This window comes from Diplotaxodon limnothrissa, linkage group LG8, assembly GCF_057381915.1.
Source record: "Diplotaxodon limnothrissa isolate DT_005_m linkage group LG8, D_limnothrissa_male_GT1.1, whole genome shotgun sequence".
Taxonomy (NCBI): Eukaryota; Metazoa; Chordata; class Actinopteri; order Cichliformes; family Cichlidae; genus Diplotaxodon; species Diplotaxodon limnothrissa.
Window position 1 is genome coordinate 17135172 of NC_140603.1, and position 16923 is coordinate 17152094.

At 39.8% G+C, this 16923-nt stretch overlaps 2 protein-coding genes across 2 annotated transcripts; both read left to right on the plus strand.

Moving 5' to 3' along the window:
- Positions 1 to 248: 248 nt before the first annotated feature.
- Positions 249 to 7574, plus strand: slc4a1b (solute carrier family 4 member 1b (Diego blood group)). The gene is made up of 16 exons (XM_085360726.1): positions 249 to 441; positions 868 to 1003; positions 1830 to 1899; positions 2026 to 2068; positions 2910 to 3094; positions 3735 to 3939; positions 4084 to 4287; positions 4376 to 4524; positions 4654 to 4848; positions 5258 to 5506; positions 5642 to 5731; positions 6055 to 6221; positions 6319 to 6560; positions 6682 to 6851; positions 7228 to 7401; positions 7494 to 7574. The coding sequence occupies exons 1-16, from the start codon at positions 249 to 251 to the stop codon at positions 7572 to 7574; spliced, it is 2553 nt and encodes an 850-aa protein (XP_085216852.1).
- A 1251-nt stretch (positions 7575 to 8825) lies between these two features.
- Positions 8826 to 16832, plus strand: LOC146626676 (nucleolar transcription factor 1-like). Its single transcript, XM_085360727.1, has 15 exons — positions 8826 to 9037; positions 9150 to 9325; positions 9483 to 9560; positions 13130 to 13285; positions 13378 to 13442; positions 13552 to 13659; positions 14155 to 14293; positions 14421 to 14462; positions 14552 to 14620; positions 15091 to 15146; positions 15245 to 15434; positions 15516 to 15563; positions 15641 to 15712; positions 15996 to 16064; positions 16161 to 16832. Exons 1-15 carry the CDS (start codon positions 9004 to 9006, stop codon positions 16209 to 16211), a joined length of 1353 nt encoding a protein of 450 aa, XP_085216853.1. The 5' UTR covers positions 8826 to 9003; the 3' UTR covers positions 16212 to 16832.
- Positions 16833 to 16923: the final 91 nt, after the last annotated feature.

Below are 16923 nucleotides of genomic sequence, written 5' to 3' on the forward strand. Positions count from 1 at the left end.
TATTTGCTACAAAAAGACATGTCCTAAATTTGTAGACGACTTTAAATGTAAGAGATTACTGAAACCACAGTTGTGCAGTTGTAGGCCTACACCTCATGCTCACATGTTGCACTGCAAGGAGGGGGGTGGGGGTGAGGGAGTGGGGGTGGGGGTGGGGGTGGTGAGCAGCTCTATATCATCCACCTGCCTTGTCTAAAATTCACTTGCCTCACAGACACAAATTATCCTTGCACCTTTGTCCTGTGCTTATGTTACTCTCTGTCTACAAGAAGCTGAAGGAACAAATGAAGGAGCAGGAGCAGCAGGGCTACTGGCAGGAGAAGGGCCGATGGGTGGGTTATGAGGAGAGCTTTGACCCTCAAGCGCAGGTGTGGGTGCCCACTCCCATCTCTTGCCTCACCTTCAGGAGCCTTATCCAGCTCAGACACACCATGAGCCCAGGTCAGTGAGCAAAACATGAGCATTTACAGGTTTTTTTTTTACACTATTTATAATTATTTTCAATTTTCTGAAGTGCTTTACTTTTATAGGATTTAAAGGTACTGATATTTTATGTAAATCCATGCTGTGTCACACTCCTCCCTGTTACAGTGTGATCAAAGGAAAACTGTGCTGCAGTCTATACTTATATTCCAGTTTACTAAATGCTTTGCTGATTTAGATTGTTGTTGCAAAATATCATTATCAAAAAAGCTATTTTAGATTAGCATCTGTAAAATTCAGTCTTAGCCAACCTGACACATATAGCTTTAGTTCTAGTGCTTCTTTAGTGGCTTTTACTTCTAAAGTCCCTTCTTAAACCACAGCAGCAGTTCTTTCCCTTTTATTGAACATGACCACATATGTTTCTAAATTGTGTTTGCCAAGGTGTGACCATTTTAGACTGTGAGGAGAAGACCCTGGATACCATCACAGAGAAGATGGTCAGTGAGATGGTTAACAAGAAGGAAATCAGGTCAGGAGATCGGGAAGGAGTGCTGAACTCTCTGCTGCAAAACCACAGGTATCGTCTGAGACACCATCCACAAATACAAACACAAATACAAATGAAATACACTCAGGCATTCAGCCGGCTATTATCCAAGACTCCAAAAGGAAAAGACTGCATTAGCTTGCTCAGAGTGGTTGACACTATTGTAGCTGTTGTGGAATCCAAACTATAATTATGAATCATCATCCCTGACCATCAAACCCTTTTGTCTGCCTGTTGAATCCTTTATTATACACAGACAATGGACACTGTCATAACTGTTTTGTGCGGTGCAGTCTGAGAGTTAAATCACAAAGATAACAAAATAAGCATAACAAACCCTCTGATTGTGAGAACACCCACTGGGTAACAAGTCAGAAAGCTTGTGGTCCCAACCTCAAAATAGGTCTGGACCATAGCTTTATTCATTTAAAGCTATGGATTGTTGTTTTTATACTTTGATATTTTTTGTGCAGAATAAACAAAATACAATGTGAAAAAAACGTTCTTGATATCCATAAGTCAACACAGTTAGGTTATTATGTCAAAATTTCAACTTAAGGACTCATTTATTACATTTCTAGCAATTTCTCTTAAAGTTTTTCAAATATTGAATAGGTCATTTTGTGCATTTGAAAACTCCTGTTTTTTCTAAATAAACTTAACAATATTACAAAAAAAGTTTCAATCAAATATGACATTTCTACCACTTTTCAGTCTTGTTTTCTTTTCTTGTTTTTTGTAAACTATTCAATGAACAGAGAACTACCAATGAATAGTTTACTGTTTGTAGTTTGCCGCTGTAGTTTCAGTTATGGGTCACAGAGACAATGACAGTGACGTGCTGCTCTCATTTCAGCCAAACAACTGACCCAGAAAGCCAAATGTTGACTGGGACTGACCTGCAAAAGTTTTCTGTCAAGGAGAGAGTAAGTTGTCCCACTGGTATTATCATTTATTTAAGCATAACTGACAAAAGCAGCATGTTTAAAAGTTGGTTCTGTTGCACAAAGTCTTGAATAGAAAAGTCTTTTTTCCTTTCTGCCTTACCTTAGACTGATGAATCTGAGCATGTTGAGGCCTCCATGGTGCTAGTGGGTAAGCTGCTTTTTTCATGTTTGATGTGGAGTACAGTGTTGGTGTTTACATTCTGATTGCTGCACACGTGTACCTAATGCAAAAAGTGTCAAATTACAACAACAGCAACCTCAAGGCGCAACAATATTAGGGAGAAATCCACAAAAATCAGACAAACACCTATGAGCAAGCAACCGGCAAGAGTGAGAAGGAAGAACTCTCTTTTAAGAGGGAGGAACCTCCAGCACAACCAAGCAGTTAATGCACACATGCATAGACTGTGACCTTTGGCCCGCCCCCATAGTTCAGTATCCCTGGCAGTGACATTGTGGATGGTAAACAAATGGATAAAGAAATGGTATTCTGAATGGCAGGTTCAGCTTTAAAGCTTTTCCAGATGGACCAAGGTTATTTGAGTTGATCTGAACTAAGTTACCACCATAGTACATTGAGTCTCAAGCACACAGCTGATGCAGAGAGCCTTCCTCCCCCACACCAAAGGAAAAGCATGCTGGATAGCTTTCAGCTGAGAATCTAAATTGAAAAAAAAAAAAAAACTTTCAACAGTGAATAAGTACATGGGTGGCTTTAGCTTGCAGGCAGTTAGATTGTGTGGGAGTACATGGTTAAGTACACTTTTGGTGTATTTTATGACCATGCAGCATCTCTGAGGTTCTTCTGGAGAATATTCTGGGCCTTAGTATAAACATAAATGTGAATAAAGAAAATGGATTTGTCCATAAGAATATAAGAAACATGAAAAATGTCCTGTTAAGGTACATTTAGAACAGATGAAAAAAAAATCTGTGATTAATATGCAGTTAAACGCAAGTTAACTAATGCAGGGTCCTCTTTTGACCAGGAACCCTGGATTTTCTGGAGAAGCCCACAGCTGTCTTTGTGCGTCTGAAGGAAGCAGTAGCACTGGACTCAGCGTTGGAAGCCCCAGAGCCTGTACGCTTTGTCTTTCTTCTGATTGGCCCCAGCAGCAGCGACATGGACTACTATGAGACTGGGCGTGCTATGGCAGCACTAATGGCTAATAAAGTGAGTTGACTGAGGCTTTTAAAAGACAAAAAATACTACTCAGTGCAAAAACAGCATTCAAGTCTTCGCTCTCTGTTCAGGCTCTTTCAGCAAAAGAGAAAGTAGCAAGGGTTAATGTGGCTTAACGGTGACATTACTGAGAAGAAAGCAGAAAGCTTAAGAAATATTTTTCCTCTTTTGTGACTTTTTTTTACTCACATTTGTGCTCTAAAGCAATTTCATTCCAATCTAGGTTTTTTTGTTGCAACTGTAACAGGCAATTACCAGTGGTATCATTTTTCAGGAAACGTATTACTCCGTCACATCAAAGGACATCGACAATTATCTTTTTTTCTTTAATTATACCGAGGCACATCCAGAGGCAATTGCCTATGGATGGCTTTATCTTGTTTTAGATTGTTTCCACTGCCCCCAAGTGGCAAAAGGAGTTATTGCAGGTTGCAAGTCCAAGTTCAAAATGCAATTTAAATGAGCCAACACTAAATAAAGTTAATTGAACAAAGGTTTTAATATTTTTTTCTATTTATTTATCATCCCGTGAAATAATATTTGATTAACAGTTTCTATTGGAAAATTCATTTTTAAGAAAGAATCCTGCAATCTTCAGATTTCATATCTGTCTCTGCTCAATCTGTGCTAGGTGTTTAATCAGACAGCCCTTCAGGCAAAGAGTGCTCGAGAGCTGATCAACGCTGTGTCCAAGTTCATGGACTGCAGCATCGTGATCCCACCCACCGAGATCAAGAGTGAGGCGATGCTCAGCTCAGTCATCAACTTTCAGAAGAAACTGCTACAGGACAAACTGCAAAGCTATGACCTCGTCAACAACGCCAAAGTTTGCAGTGGTGAGTCATACGCATTTACCATGTTGGCTGACATTTTAACTAATAAGATAAACAGATTATTTGCTTGCCAGCTTTTAGTTTCTTATTTGGATAACTATTTGGGATCTGATAGTGGCTTAAGCTCAGATTTCACATTTTCCCCAGATTCAATCGTTTCCAGACCTCCTATTGAAGATCCCCTTTCTCGTACTGGTCGACCGTTTGGGGGGATGATTCGAGACATAAAAAGGCGCTACCAGTACTACAAGAGTGACATCACCGATGCTCTAAACGCACAGGTCCTTGCTGCCATCATTTTCATCTACTTTGCTGCCCTGTCTCCTGCCATCACATTTGGAGGCCTCCTGGGTGTGTATGACTGTGGTACCATTTTTTTTTCTTCTGTTTTTTGTATTTTTGGAGATCCTATAAATTGTTTTTTTATCTTTGCCTGTAGCTTATAAGGTGGACAACATGATGGGTGTGCCAGAGCTCCTCATTTCCACCAGCATTCAGGGAATTATATTCTGCTTTGTTGCCGCGCAGCCCGTCCTGGTTATTGGGTTTTCTGGTCCACTGTTGGTATTTGAGGAGGCCTTCTATGCAGTGAGTTAAAAAGCCTTTTTATTAACCCTAACAAACATTACAACTCCATTATTGTCTTTTTTTAATTCAATTAATATTTTTTCATTCATTAATACTACATTCAAATCATCATTCATTTCCATCATTCAGTTCTGCAAGTCCCAGGGCATTGAGTATATTGTTGGGAGAGTTTGGGTGGGAGCGTGGCTGGTCGTCATTGTGGTGATCATTGTGGCCCTTGAGGGCAGCTTCCTGGTTCGCTTCATTTCACGATTCACCCAGGAAATCTTCTCCATCCTCATCTCCCTCATTTTCATCTATGAAACTTTTGCCAAACTTGGGAGGGTAAACAATCTTTATTCATTACACACACACACACACACACACACCAATCAGCCACAATTTTAAAACTTCAAGCCAAATATTGCGCAAGTTACTCTCATTCCACAAAAATAGCTCTGACTTACCGGGGCAAAGAAACAAGACCTCTGGGGACCCTGTGGTGTCTGGCACTGGGTGTTTGGCATCAGGTCCTTTTGGTCTTATTGGTTGTAGGCCTAGAGTATTGGATTTAACACATGACTTTTTACATCATTGGTGCAGTGCTGTTCAACTGATCTTTCAGTGGTTTTATTTATTGTGGCTAAAAAGTGTGTGTCACATGTTGTAATAAAATCTGAAACATTTCTCATCTGCGATTTATTTGTTGAACATAAGCCGTCATTTTCACCTATGCTCTTGAACTTTTCTTTAGATCTTCAAGGCGCATCCACTAATTCTAAATTACGAACACGTGAATGCAAGTGCCGAGTATCCCTGGCACCCAAAGGTCGAAGAGATTGTCACGTATGACAATTCTACCGGCAACAAAACTCTAATTGTCAACACCATCAAGCCATCTTACCCCAACACAGCCCTGCTCTCTATGTGCCTCATGATGGGCTGTTTCTTTATTGCTTACTTCCTGCGTCAGTTCAAGAACGGGACATTCCTTCCTGGAAAGGTGAGCTCATGCCCAGAAGGTTTCACTCCATTTATGAGGTCACCTTTACTTTAAAATAATAGGATTAAAAGAAACCAAATGAAATGAAATGAAATTCAAATAGTAGACTTGATGTCGGTGATGTGTGTTTAACAGATCAGGCGTTTGATCGGTGACTTTGGTGTTCCTATTGCCATTGTCCTCATGACGCTTGTGGACTACAACGTTCAGGATACGTACACTCAGGTTAGCGTGTGACTCCAAACTACAAAGGCACACTCATAAACATGAAGCAATAATTTAAAGTAAAATGCATCGAAATATATGAAAATCAAAGGTTTATTTGTTCAAATGATTCATCTTTACGGAAAAGAAGCTTGGTATAAACTCAATGTTTACCAATTAACTAAATTTAATTTGACCAGATTCCATTAAATTAAATGTTTACATTGTAACAAAATTACATGGAAAATTTAAAGTGGATTTAGGAAGCAGCTCGAACCATTAACTTTTTTATACATGTTGCAGTGTAACATATTTGAAAATGTTGTTGTTTTTTTTCTTTATAGAAACTAATCGTTCCCAGAGGTCTGACGGTGTCCAATCCTGAAAAAAGAGGCTGGCTCATCAATCCTTTCGGAGAGCACAAACCTTTCCCTGTGTGGCTGATGTTTGCTTCCTGCATCCCAGCCGTGCTTGTGTTTATTCTCATCTTTCTGGAGTCTCAGATCACAACGTGAGTCATCGTTGGTCTTATTAGCTGACACGAACCATAGAAAAAGTGACAATTCATGACTTTAATGAGCGTCTCCCTTCTTTATGGCTCTAAACAGTCTGATAGTGAGTAAACCTGAGAGGAAGATGGTCAAAGGCTCCGGGTTTCACTTTGACTTGCTGGTTTTAGTTGGCATGGGAGGCCTCAGCGCGATATTCGGTGTGCCGTGGCTCAGCGCTGCCACAGTGCGGTCTGTCACACATGCCAACGCTCTCACTGTCATGAGCAAAGGACCAAAACCGGTGATAGAGAAAGTGATGGAGCAGAGAATAAGCGGCATTGTGGTGGCCTTGCTTGTTGGTAGGTGCTGTCTAATCACCCAGTTCTGTCTACAAAAGCATTGCTAGACTTATACTTTGCATTCAAACTGATGTGTGTGTACGATCCTTTATCATTTATCTGAATGTATGCTTGTATCAAGGTCTGTCAGTTCTCATGGAGCCCATCCTAAAGATGATTCCCATGGCAGCCTTGTTTGGGATCTTCCTCTACATGGGAATCACGTCGTTAAATGGCATTCAGCTGTGGGATCGTGTGCAGCTTCTTCTCATTCCAAAGAAATACCATCCTAATGAACCCTATGCTACCAGAGTAAGCTTCTCATCACTGCATGATACATGAGGTCCATGGCGCTAGCATAAGCGGGGCAAACAGAAGGTTTCTCATGGGGAAAATAATGAAGTTGTGGTTTTGCAAGACTAAACACAATGAGATGTTACTGTGTTACCTATTATATTTATTAATTTTTACCCAGCTTGAGACTGTAGTGATAAAATCATGTTCTGTGTAAAACTGCTGGGAGGTATTTGCCAGATGCACATTTATATACCTAAGGCTATTTCTATGATTTAAATTTTATTATGCTTTTAATTTGTCCTTGAACTAGGCATGTGTTGGCAGGTTTCCAAAGCTACTTAAAATCGTCAGTTACTTGTGTTTGGCTGACGTCTGTCTGTCTTGGTTACAGGTGAGCACAGGACGAATGCACCTGTACACGGCCATCCAGGTTGTGTGTCTAGGAGTTTTGTGGCTTGTGAAGTCCAGTCAGATGTCTCTGGCGCTTCCCTTCATTCTCATCCTCACCATTCCTCTGCGCATGCTTATGACCGGGCATCTCTTCACCGAACTGGAAATGAAATGCGTAAGCTGAACGCTGTGGAAAGTTCAGACCTTTTTAGATGGTATGTGTGTTGCAGTGTGTTTAAAACGGTTCTTTCTGTGCTTGTGTTTCAGTTGGATGCTGATGATGCCAAAGTGACATTTGAGGAGGAGCCTGGGAAGGACGTGTACTGTGAATCTCAGATGCCATTGTAGATGTTTTTCATGACAGACTTTTTTAATGAATGGATATTTATTTTATAAGTGGCTTAATTTTTTTTCTCTTAGCGCAAAAATACTTAAAATGTTGGGGGTTTTCCACATACCTGTAAAACTGTTAAAGCCAACTGCTAAACTGTAAATTTAGCTGTTGTAAACTGCCACTCAGGTAAATCATTTGCATAACTGAACCTGGAAATATTCTCATTTACATGTTTTTACAAAAAAAGAGAAAAAAAGGATGTGCAAGATGTCAGAGAAGCAATTCTACATGTGCCTTTTGTCCAGAAGCAGAGAGCTTGAAAGCTGAGTGTAAAATTGTAGGTATAAAAGCTATAAAAGTTTGTTTTTTTTCCCAAACAACTGCACACTGAATGTAAAAAATGGACGCTTAAGTTATTATCTAAGAGCTAAAATCTGTATGAATATTGTGTAATATATGATGATAAATGATGTGTATACACTGTTGCTGGAATGATAGAAGAGCTTATGCTGGAAAGAAAAAAGGAGTGTGTGGCAATACGAGGAGAGATATAATATTGTGTATAAAGTAATTATATTGTGTGTTCGGCTTTCTTCTTTTCATATCTCTGTAATTAAAAAACGATCTTCTGTAAAAAAAAAACCTCTCCGCTTTCATTTTTACTAAGTGTTATTAACTTTTGCTGGAGACAGTTCTCTTTAGATTCTCTGAATTCCAGATAAACACTTTGTCCGAGACACCAGAAAAGGAGGCGTCGCCAATTCTCCAAGTACTGCTGTGTATTAATATTTATTTATATTAGTGTTAGCGGCTCAAGTTTGGGATGTTTGTGTTTTAGCTGTAGCGGAAGGAGATACAACCCCAATTCAAGAAAATCTGAAAATTGTGTAAAATGTAACTGGAAAAACAGAATGCAGTGATTTGCAAATCTTATTAGTGGTACTAAGAAGAAACAGCTGAAAGAACATTTTGTAGTTTATTTGATTTATAAGCTACAAAATGGTTTAGGGTAACTCATTTTTTGTGATCGTATAAAATGACACAAAAAAAAAAAAGAGTTCCCATTAATCTACCGTCTGATCAACAATCCACCAGATAAAGGCAGTGTTGCGCCAATTTGTGCAATTATTCGTGAAGACGACGAAGAAGAAGGGCGGGGAAACCCGTAGAAGAAGAAGAATGTCACTTTTCATTGGCTAGTTGGCACGCGTTTACTTCCTGCCCAACAGAGCAGCGTGTGTTTTACGCCTTGTTTCGTACTGTTGGGTGAGCAGCAGCAGTAAAGTAAAAACTTTTTAACTTAAGCTAGATCAGTCTGATAGCTTAGCGAACTAGCTAACTTTGCCACGCAGAATAACGTGGTTTAGTTTAAATGTCTGGGTAGTTTGTGTGCAGCCGGTACATCCAAGGACTTGTGTGAATGAAACAAGCTCTGTTTGAAACATGAGCCTCGCTGGAAAGAATGCAGAAGAGTCTGGTGGGTATATGCAGTTTTCTTCCCAGCATGAGAGTGCCTTTGCAAGCTCACATCTCGTTAATGGCCGTTGGATCCTTTGTCGTGGTTGACTGTGCTTTCTGTACGTGTGCAGGATGGTGCAAGAAAAACCTCCAGAAACTTCTCGCTGCAATGAAAGCCAACATCCTGGATGACAAGAAAGAGCTCAGTTATACCCATGGAGAGAGAACTCTAGACTGGGAGAAAGTGGCCTTCCCTCCTTTTTCTCCGGAGGAATGCAAACAAAAGTGGAAAGAGGTTATTCAGAAGGTGGGTCAAATTCACATTTACTAGTTCAGTATCCCTAACTATTCTTTAGCAGATGTTCAAATCTTCAGTTTCACTTCAGCATTGCCTGTTTCACTGCTAAGAGCCAGACTTGAGCAAATATATGATTTACACTGTACATATCCTTGTTGTTTCTCAGATGCGGAAGGTTCGCAACCTCACAGAGCTCATTGTGGAAGCTGAAAGTGTCCTTTCTGATCCCCTCAATAACGCAAAGGTAGGTACTAGAGATGGCACGATACCACTTTAAGTCCGATACCGATATCATAAATTTGGATATCTGCCGATACCGATATGAATCCGATATAGTGTGTTTTTTAATCAATAAAACTGTTTTTGTTTTAATATCGTGCTGCATTTTGTATAAGTTCATACTCAAGTTTAAATAAACAACAACAGTAATGCTATTCTGTTATACCTGTATGTAAAAAATACACTGCACCCAAAATATTTCATAGTTCAGCAATACTGATCAATCTAATGACCTTAAACCTACTCCATCCTTCCTATTCTGGTATTTTAAAGAGTACTTAGTAGAAATATTAAGCAACTTAACTAATAGGGTTGCAAACTCCCAGCGAAAAAAAATAGGGAACCACCCTCCACCTCATGATGCTTAAAACACTTAAACTCCCAGAGAGCAGCCATTTGGCTTTTCTACCTATAAAACCTGGAGAGCAGCCAAATGGCTGGTAGGCTTTTAGCTAAGCTTTAGCTTCAGCCAAGTGGAAGCTAAATTGGGTAGTCATTCATATGTATATTAGGTTGTTACCTGGGAATTCTGGAGGGAGGGGAGTGGGGGTGTGTGATTGAGGGGCTGGGGGAGCTGCTAAAAGCTGTGCACTTCCTTTTATGTTTCATCTTGATGCATTCTCAATCATCCAGGGAAATAAATCTCCAAAAGTCACCAACTTGGAGTGTTTCAGTTTGCCATCTTAGGGAGAAATCAACACACCGTCTAAGAAGTTTTTGCGCAAGTGAAAGCGATGTGAAAAAAATTGTCCGTGGTAACATTTCTGCCCTTGTCTAGGAATGGTTCCATCAGCCTCATTACTACATTTTCAGAAAGTCTCTCCCCAGTGGGACGATTGGGGTCCTTGCCAAGATATGGGAAGACATTGCAAATGTACTTGGATTTTAGGTCGCAAGCCACCCAAAACTTGATCCCAAACTTGTCAGGTTTACTTGCAATATACTGCAGGAAACAGCACCGAGTCTTTGATGGGAAAAGCTGTTCATCAACGGTGATATGTAGACCAGGGTTGTAGCACGTGATGCAGTTGGTGACAAATGATCCCCACACACTGGAAATTGCAGCGAACATGATTGACATGGCAGCACTGAATGCACATGTGCTGTATCAAGCATGCACCGGGACGAAGGAAAGACGGGTGGACTTCCTGGTGGAGCTTGCAAGAGAGTTGGCTCACTCTCATGTAGCTGCGAAGAAGGCAAGAAAAGAACAGTTGCTTTGGACACAACCCTCCACACCTAGCCCTGGAAAAAGAGCCATGTGTCAGGTCAAACACAAATGCAAGAACAATCATGCCACTGTGCGATGTGTTCACTGCTACAGATACACATGTGGTAAATGCAGACTACAGATACCATGGCAGTGCCAGGATTGTGAGTGATTGCTGAAAATGTTGAAATGTACTCACTCACTTTTTATAATTATTTGTAAAAATGTGTACAAATGGTTGGTTTTTTGTACTGTTTTTATCAATAAATCTCAGCAACAAAGGACATACACCCATGTGTGTTGATTCTCCCTAAGATGGCAAACTGAAACACTCCAAGTTGGTGACTTTTGGAGATTTATTTCCCTGGATGATTGAGAATGCATCAAGATGAAACACAAAAGGAAGTTCACAGCTTTTAGCAGCTCCCCCACCCCCTCAATCACACACCCCCACTCCCCTCCCTCCAGAATTCCCAGGTAACAACCTAATATACATATGAATGACTAGCCAATTTAGCTTTCGACGTAATCAACTTTAATTTGATGCAGTGTGGGGAAAAAATGCACAGAAATAAATTATTTTTCAAGAATAATTAAATAGATTCAACATCTTTCTTCAACAGAATTGCACACTGCACAGATGGTATCTTCCCAAAGGAAAAAGTACTATAGCTTACTAGGGTATATTAGACTTAATAGTTACTATATACAGTAATGGACTGATATACATTTTACATCAGATTAAAACTCTGGGTGTAAGATTCGGATAATTATTTATTAAAAGCTAGACATTTTAAATGAGAATAAGAAAGAAAAGTATGTCTTTGTGCCCCCTTTTCCCTGTTCATGCCCTATCGGCCCCCCTGGCTAAACTTTGCTAGATCCGCCCCTACACAATTACCAGCTGTCAGCTACATAGAAAAAGATCCTGGTGTAGAAAGTAATATTAAATAAATTCTAACAACAGCTTATCAAACTTAAACGTGCTGCTGTTGTTCAGCCGCTGGTTTCCTCTTTCTGGTGCAAAGTGGGCCAAAAACAAACAAGAGAGACGGACTCGAGACAGAAATGCCGATCAGCTGATCATTAATCAGTTTCACGATTAATAGCAGCAGGACAGGGAGGGAGAGAAAAGAGGAAGTCGCTCCATATATCGGTTGTTAAGCTTAACGTGGGAATGCTTTACAAACATTTAGAGATGAACTTACACACTTGCTTTACTTCTCTCTGGGATCACTTCCTCGGAGATGAAATGCTGGTACACACAGCCGCTCTATCACGTGAGCACACTGCTCCGACGTGCTACGGTTATGAGCCGAGTTACGCTGTGTCGCAAGTTTTGTGAGGTGCTTTTTTGATATTTAATGGATCGGATTACATTTTTTATTTCTCTCCGATATCCGATCCAGTAATTTACGTCAGTATCGGACCGATACGTAATATCGGATCGGTCCATCTCTAGTAGGTACAGAATCATAACAATTTCTATACCTCCAGTTTGTGAATAAAAATGGCCTGTGGAAAGCTGTCTTTTAAATGTCATGTGAATCGCTTTATTTACAAAAAAAAATAAATTTTTTTTATCAAAAGCGCCTCCTCAGTCTTACGCAGGACCAAAATCCAAAAGTAATGGGCTGCTTTAAAGCTCTCAGTGAATTCCAGTGTGGTTCTGTGATAGGATGCCACCCATGCAACAAGTGCAGTTGTGAAATTTTGTCGCTATTATTTATTTATTTTTTTTGCAGAGTCACTCTCTAGACATCTCCAAACTTCTTATTCAGATTAGATCAAAAAAAGAGGGTAGAGAGCTTTGAAGAGTGCATTTCCATGGCTTAGCAGCTGCATCCAAGCCTCACACCACCAAGTGCAATCATTTTTCTCTGTGTGACAATCTGATGGATGAGTCTGGGTTAGGCGTTCAGTGTGGGGTTGTTCTCTGGCCCTTAATCTCAGTGACAGAAAAGTTTAGTGCTTTAGCATACCAAAGCAATTTGCACAATTTCATGGTCCCAGCTTTTTAAGAACAGTTTGGGGACGTCCCCTTCCTGTTCCAAAAAGACTGTTTCAGCCAAATAGACCGTTTGTACCATTTTAATTTTTTACCTAGTAAAAGATTATGCTTGAAATGTTTACACAGCAAGCCATGTATGTGTACTGCAGAACAACAGCTGACTGTTATAGCATTGGAACATGCCATGGCTCTGGGCAGTATCTCCTTGGCCACATGGATTACACACTGCTGGTCAGGTGCATAGCGTTAAATGTGTATTCCTTTGTTGCTTGTACTTGCCCTCTACTGAGTATTCACATTTCCGAAAAATTAGCTCCATCCAGAGTACCCGAAGAGACCCATGCCCGTAAATACCTGGTATTACAAGGAAGTCTTTTCCAAGATTAAGAAGAAGAATCCAGGGATGAGCTGTGCAGGTTTGATGAAAATCGCAAGCAAAGAATTCAGTCTGCTCCCCGACAAAAAGAAGGTAAAGTATATCAGGAGCTGTCACTACAACACTGCCTGTTCCCATCGTCAGAAAAGCTCACATTTTAAGTCATGAATTATTTACTTTTTCAGGCATTTTATCTGGAGAAATACAGGAACGCATATAAAGAATTCACGAATAAGAGGGTGGAGTTGAGGTAAAAGACAAACATACGTTCCCAGCTGTGTATGTGTGGGATTGGCCCAGTAGCCTGCCTGTACAAGAAGAAGGGGGGGGAAAGCCAAACAAATGTTTTTGTCTTTCAGGGAAAAATATGGCAAATCCCTTCAGAAGAGCAAAAGGAAGAAGGTGGTCCCTGAAAGCACCAGTGAGTCAGAGGAGGACTTTGAGGGTCTGCCTGTCAAGCCACCTATGTAAGCCATACATACACACACTTGGCTTGGCAACTGTCATGTTCATTTTATTTATAGCCTATGGCACATTTAATCAGTTCTCTCCATTACATAAGCTGTCTTTTATAGGTTAAGTTTTGATATGTGTATTTGTTTCTGCAACACAGGCCCTTTATTTACTTGGTATTGATACCAGAAATTGGTGTATTGCATAGCTCTGGTTTTCTATTCAAATTTTATGTTTGTGTTCAGTGCGTATGTTTAGCGTATTAAGAATAAAGATTATACATGGGCACAGTAATGGTGCATTAGTTTAAGACAATATTTTGTTGTTGGTGTTCTAAGTGTTGAGTTTCTTGAACAAACATGCTGGAAAACTGCATTTCTGACTGCCTGTGTGATTGTGCGGCCTGTGTTTAATGCTAACTTTGATTTAATGTAGTTTAAAATCACATCTAGTCTTCTGTGAAGAGGCTACTGAGCATGTTTGTTTGTTTTCTGTGTGTATATCTGTAGAAGTGGCTACAATTTATTCTGCAAAGAGCTGATTGGTAGTATGAGTGTCCCAACAAGAGCCTACATAAAAGAGTGGTCCCAGAGGTGGCGAAATTTAAGTGAAAAGGAGAGAAAAGCCTACAACACACGCTCCAAAGAGGTATAGCAGCATAAATTACTTTTTTTATTTTGTGATGCAAAACAAAGTTTTGAAATCAAGGTGATCTTGTTGGGTTATGTTAATAATGTCTTGAAGCAGAGTTGAACATGTAGTTCATTCATTTCAGCTGAAGATGCGGTATGAAAGTGAGATGCATACGTATCTAATGGTAAGTTCTAAGATCATAGGTGCAGCATTGCTAACAAATCTCACGGGCTTTGTGTGAATGCTGACTTTATGTTGTATTCTCATCTTCAGAGTTTAGATGAGGAGAAGCGGAACAAGGTCCTCCGCAAAACAAAGATCAGTTTGCCTACAAAGCGTAAGGTGAGAGGACTGTTCATTGCAAGTAAATGGAAAATTAGTTTAATCTGGAAGGGCGTTTGGACCACATGCTTTGCTCTTTATTATAAATAATAACAAATGTACAGACATGTGCAAAAGTGTTGGTTCCTTTCCACTGGGAAGAAAAAGCAAAAGACCAAAGGGGCAGGAGAGCTAGCTGAGTATGGCTTGGTCCTGTGTTCAGCACTGATGCAAGAATATTCATGGTTCAAATCCACTACCAGAATGAAGGAATGACACATTGTCCTGTTAAGGTGCCAACACTTTGCCACTTTCATTTAACAGAACAAACATTTTTCTTTGATACTTTTGGGGAATTTGGAATTTGTCACCTTTTCAGCTATCTGTTGGCAATTGCCTCTAAGAGCTTTCTGTTTTCTGAGCTCTCTTTTCATTCATGTAAGTATTAACTGCGTGGCATTGAAATCAACACGTTTGTTATAAATCTGCAGATTTTCAAAAGGAAAACCAAGGAGAAAATACCCGGCGAGCCCAAGATGCCATCCATGTGAGCATAGTTGTCAAACTCACTCACCTTCAAGGATTAATTTTAACTCGACAAATGAAATCCTGAAAGACAATTTTTAATTTTATTTATTTTTATAGGTCTGTCAACGTGGCTTTCTGCCAGGATCAGATGAAAATTCTAAAAGAAAAAATCCCAAATGCAAAAGACCGCTTTGCTGCGGCCAACAAAAAATGGCATGAACTCTCCATAAAGGACAAGTCCCGGTACCAATTAAAAGTAAATGAAAAGCTGAGGAAATACTCCATCGAGCTGCAGGAGTGGTTTAAGGTAGGAAAATATTTATTTATAATTTTCATTTTTTTTTAAAGTTTTAATTAGTATTTAAATTTTCACACTTTTGTTTTAAAGACACTGACTCCAGATGAGCAGAATGAGTATCAAAAACAGAACCCTCGTGTGAGTACCTCAAAATTCAGTCTCCTGTTTTTGTCTTTTGTTTTCTAATATAATAACATTCCTATCCATTATTGCAGAAATTAAAATATCTTGAGGACACCTTACCGAAATATTCTGACAAGGACGAACTATTTTTGAAGCAGCCATCAGTAAGTCTGAATATTTATACAGCAAACGCCAAGTAATACACCCACATGTTCAAGTTCATGCTCGTGATATGAATGCAGTCAAGTTATTCACAGGGTTTACTTATGACTCACATTTTTACATCATGCTTGAAGAGCTTCAGGTAAATGTCGGAGAAGTCAATGTAATATAGCAATGTATATTCAGGGGGAATGAGAATAAGTGATAATGGGAATAGTATAATTTGTATGATGAAGAAAATGTTCTTTAAGCTGCACTCTTCTAATTTTTTTGTATGTCACGCAGGACTCAGAAGACGAAATCATCGAGAGCAGCAGTGATGATGAAGACGACAACATACTGGACTTTGATGAGGTTTGTGAAATATTAGACCCTTTTTTCCTTCATGTTCCTTGTTATTAAAAATGATTCAGTCCATCTAAATATGAAATGTCCCCCGTTAATCTGCAGGATGATGACGAGGAGGAGGAAGAAGATGATATAATGTTTGACATGTATTAATTGGTGATGAGATGGACAGCTGAAAAACCAAATGCAGAAAATTCAGATGCTGTTCTGAATTTGAAGAGAGGGAAAAGCCCTCGAGTGGGTGACAAAAACCTCACAACCTCACATTCTTCACCGTCTAAGGGTTTGTTCTGACTTCCACACTGAAGCAAGATGGTTTATATTTACATGGACGCTGCAGCGATGCTTGGAATTTTAATCTGTCTGTTGTGTTGTGAATCATTTTTTGCAAGTTAATGCATTCAAATGATGAAACACACAAAACACACTGGGGTGTTTTCAGATTCCTTACAGAAGGAAGTTTTGCCAGTTTGCAGCCTTCTTGGCAATGCCTCCTGGCACTTACGTGTCCAATTATTTAACTTTACTCTCAGTGAACACTGGGGAGTAAAAACGCCGTGCATATCGTCGATCCATAAATTTCATTTGGGAATGTTGCCTGTCTGTGATGGGGCTAATACAGATGTATTCACGCCGACTGCCAGTTTAAAATCACTAGTTCGCCTACCGTGTGTCTTTGGACTGTGGGAGAAATCTGGAGGTGATCCTTGCTGACCACGGAGGAGTCGAGCCTAAACATTCATGTTGTGATGTACTGTGCCAACCACTGGGCCACTGAGCTGCCTTGTGTCTCTAAATGTATAGTCTGATTAAAAACAGCTTAAATCGTTTCACTAGCTTTTTTTTTTTTTTTTCTTCACCCGTG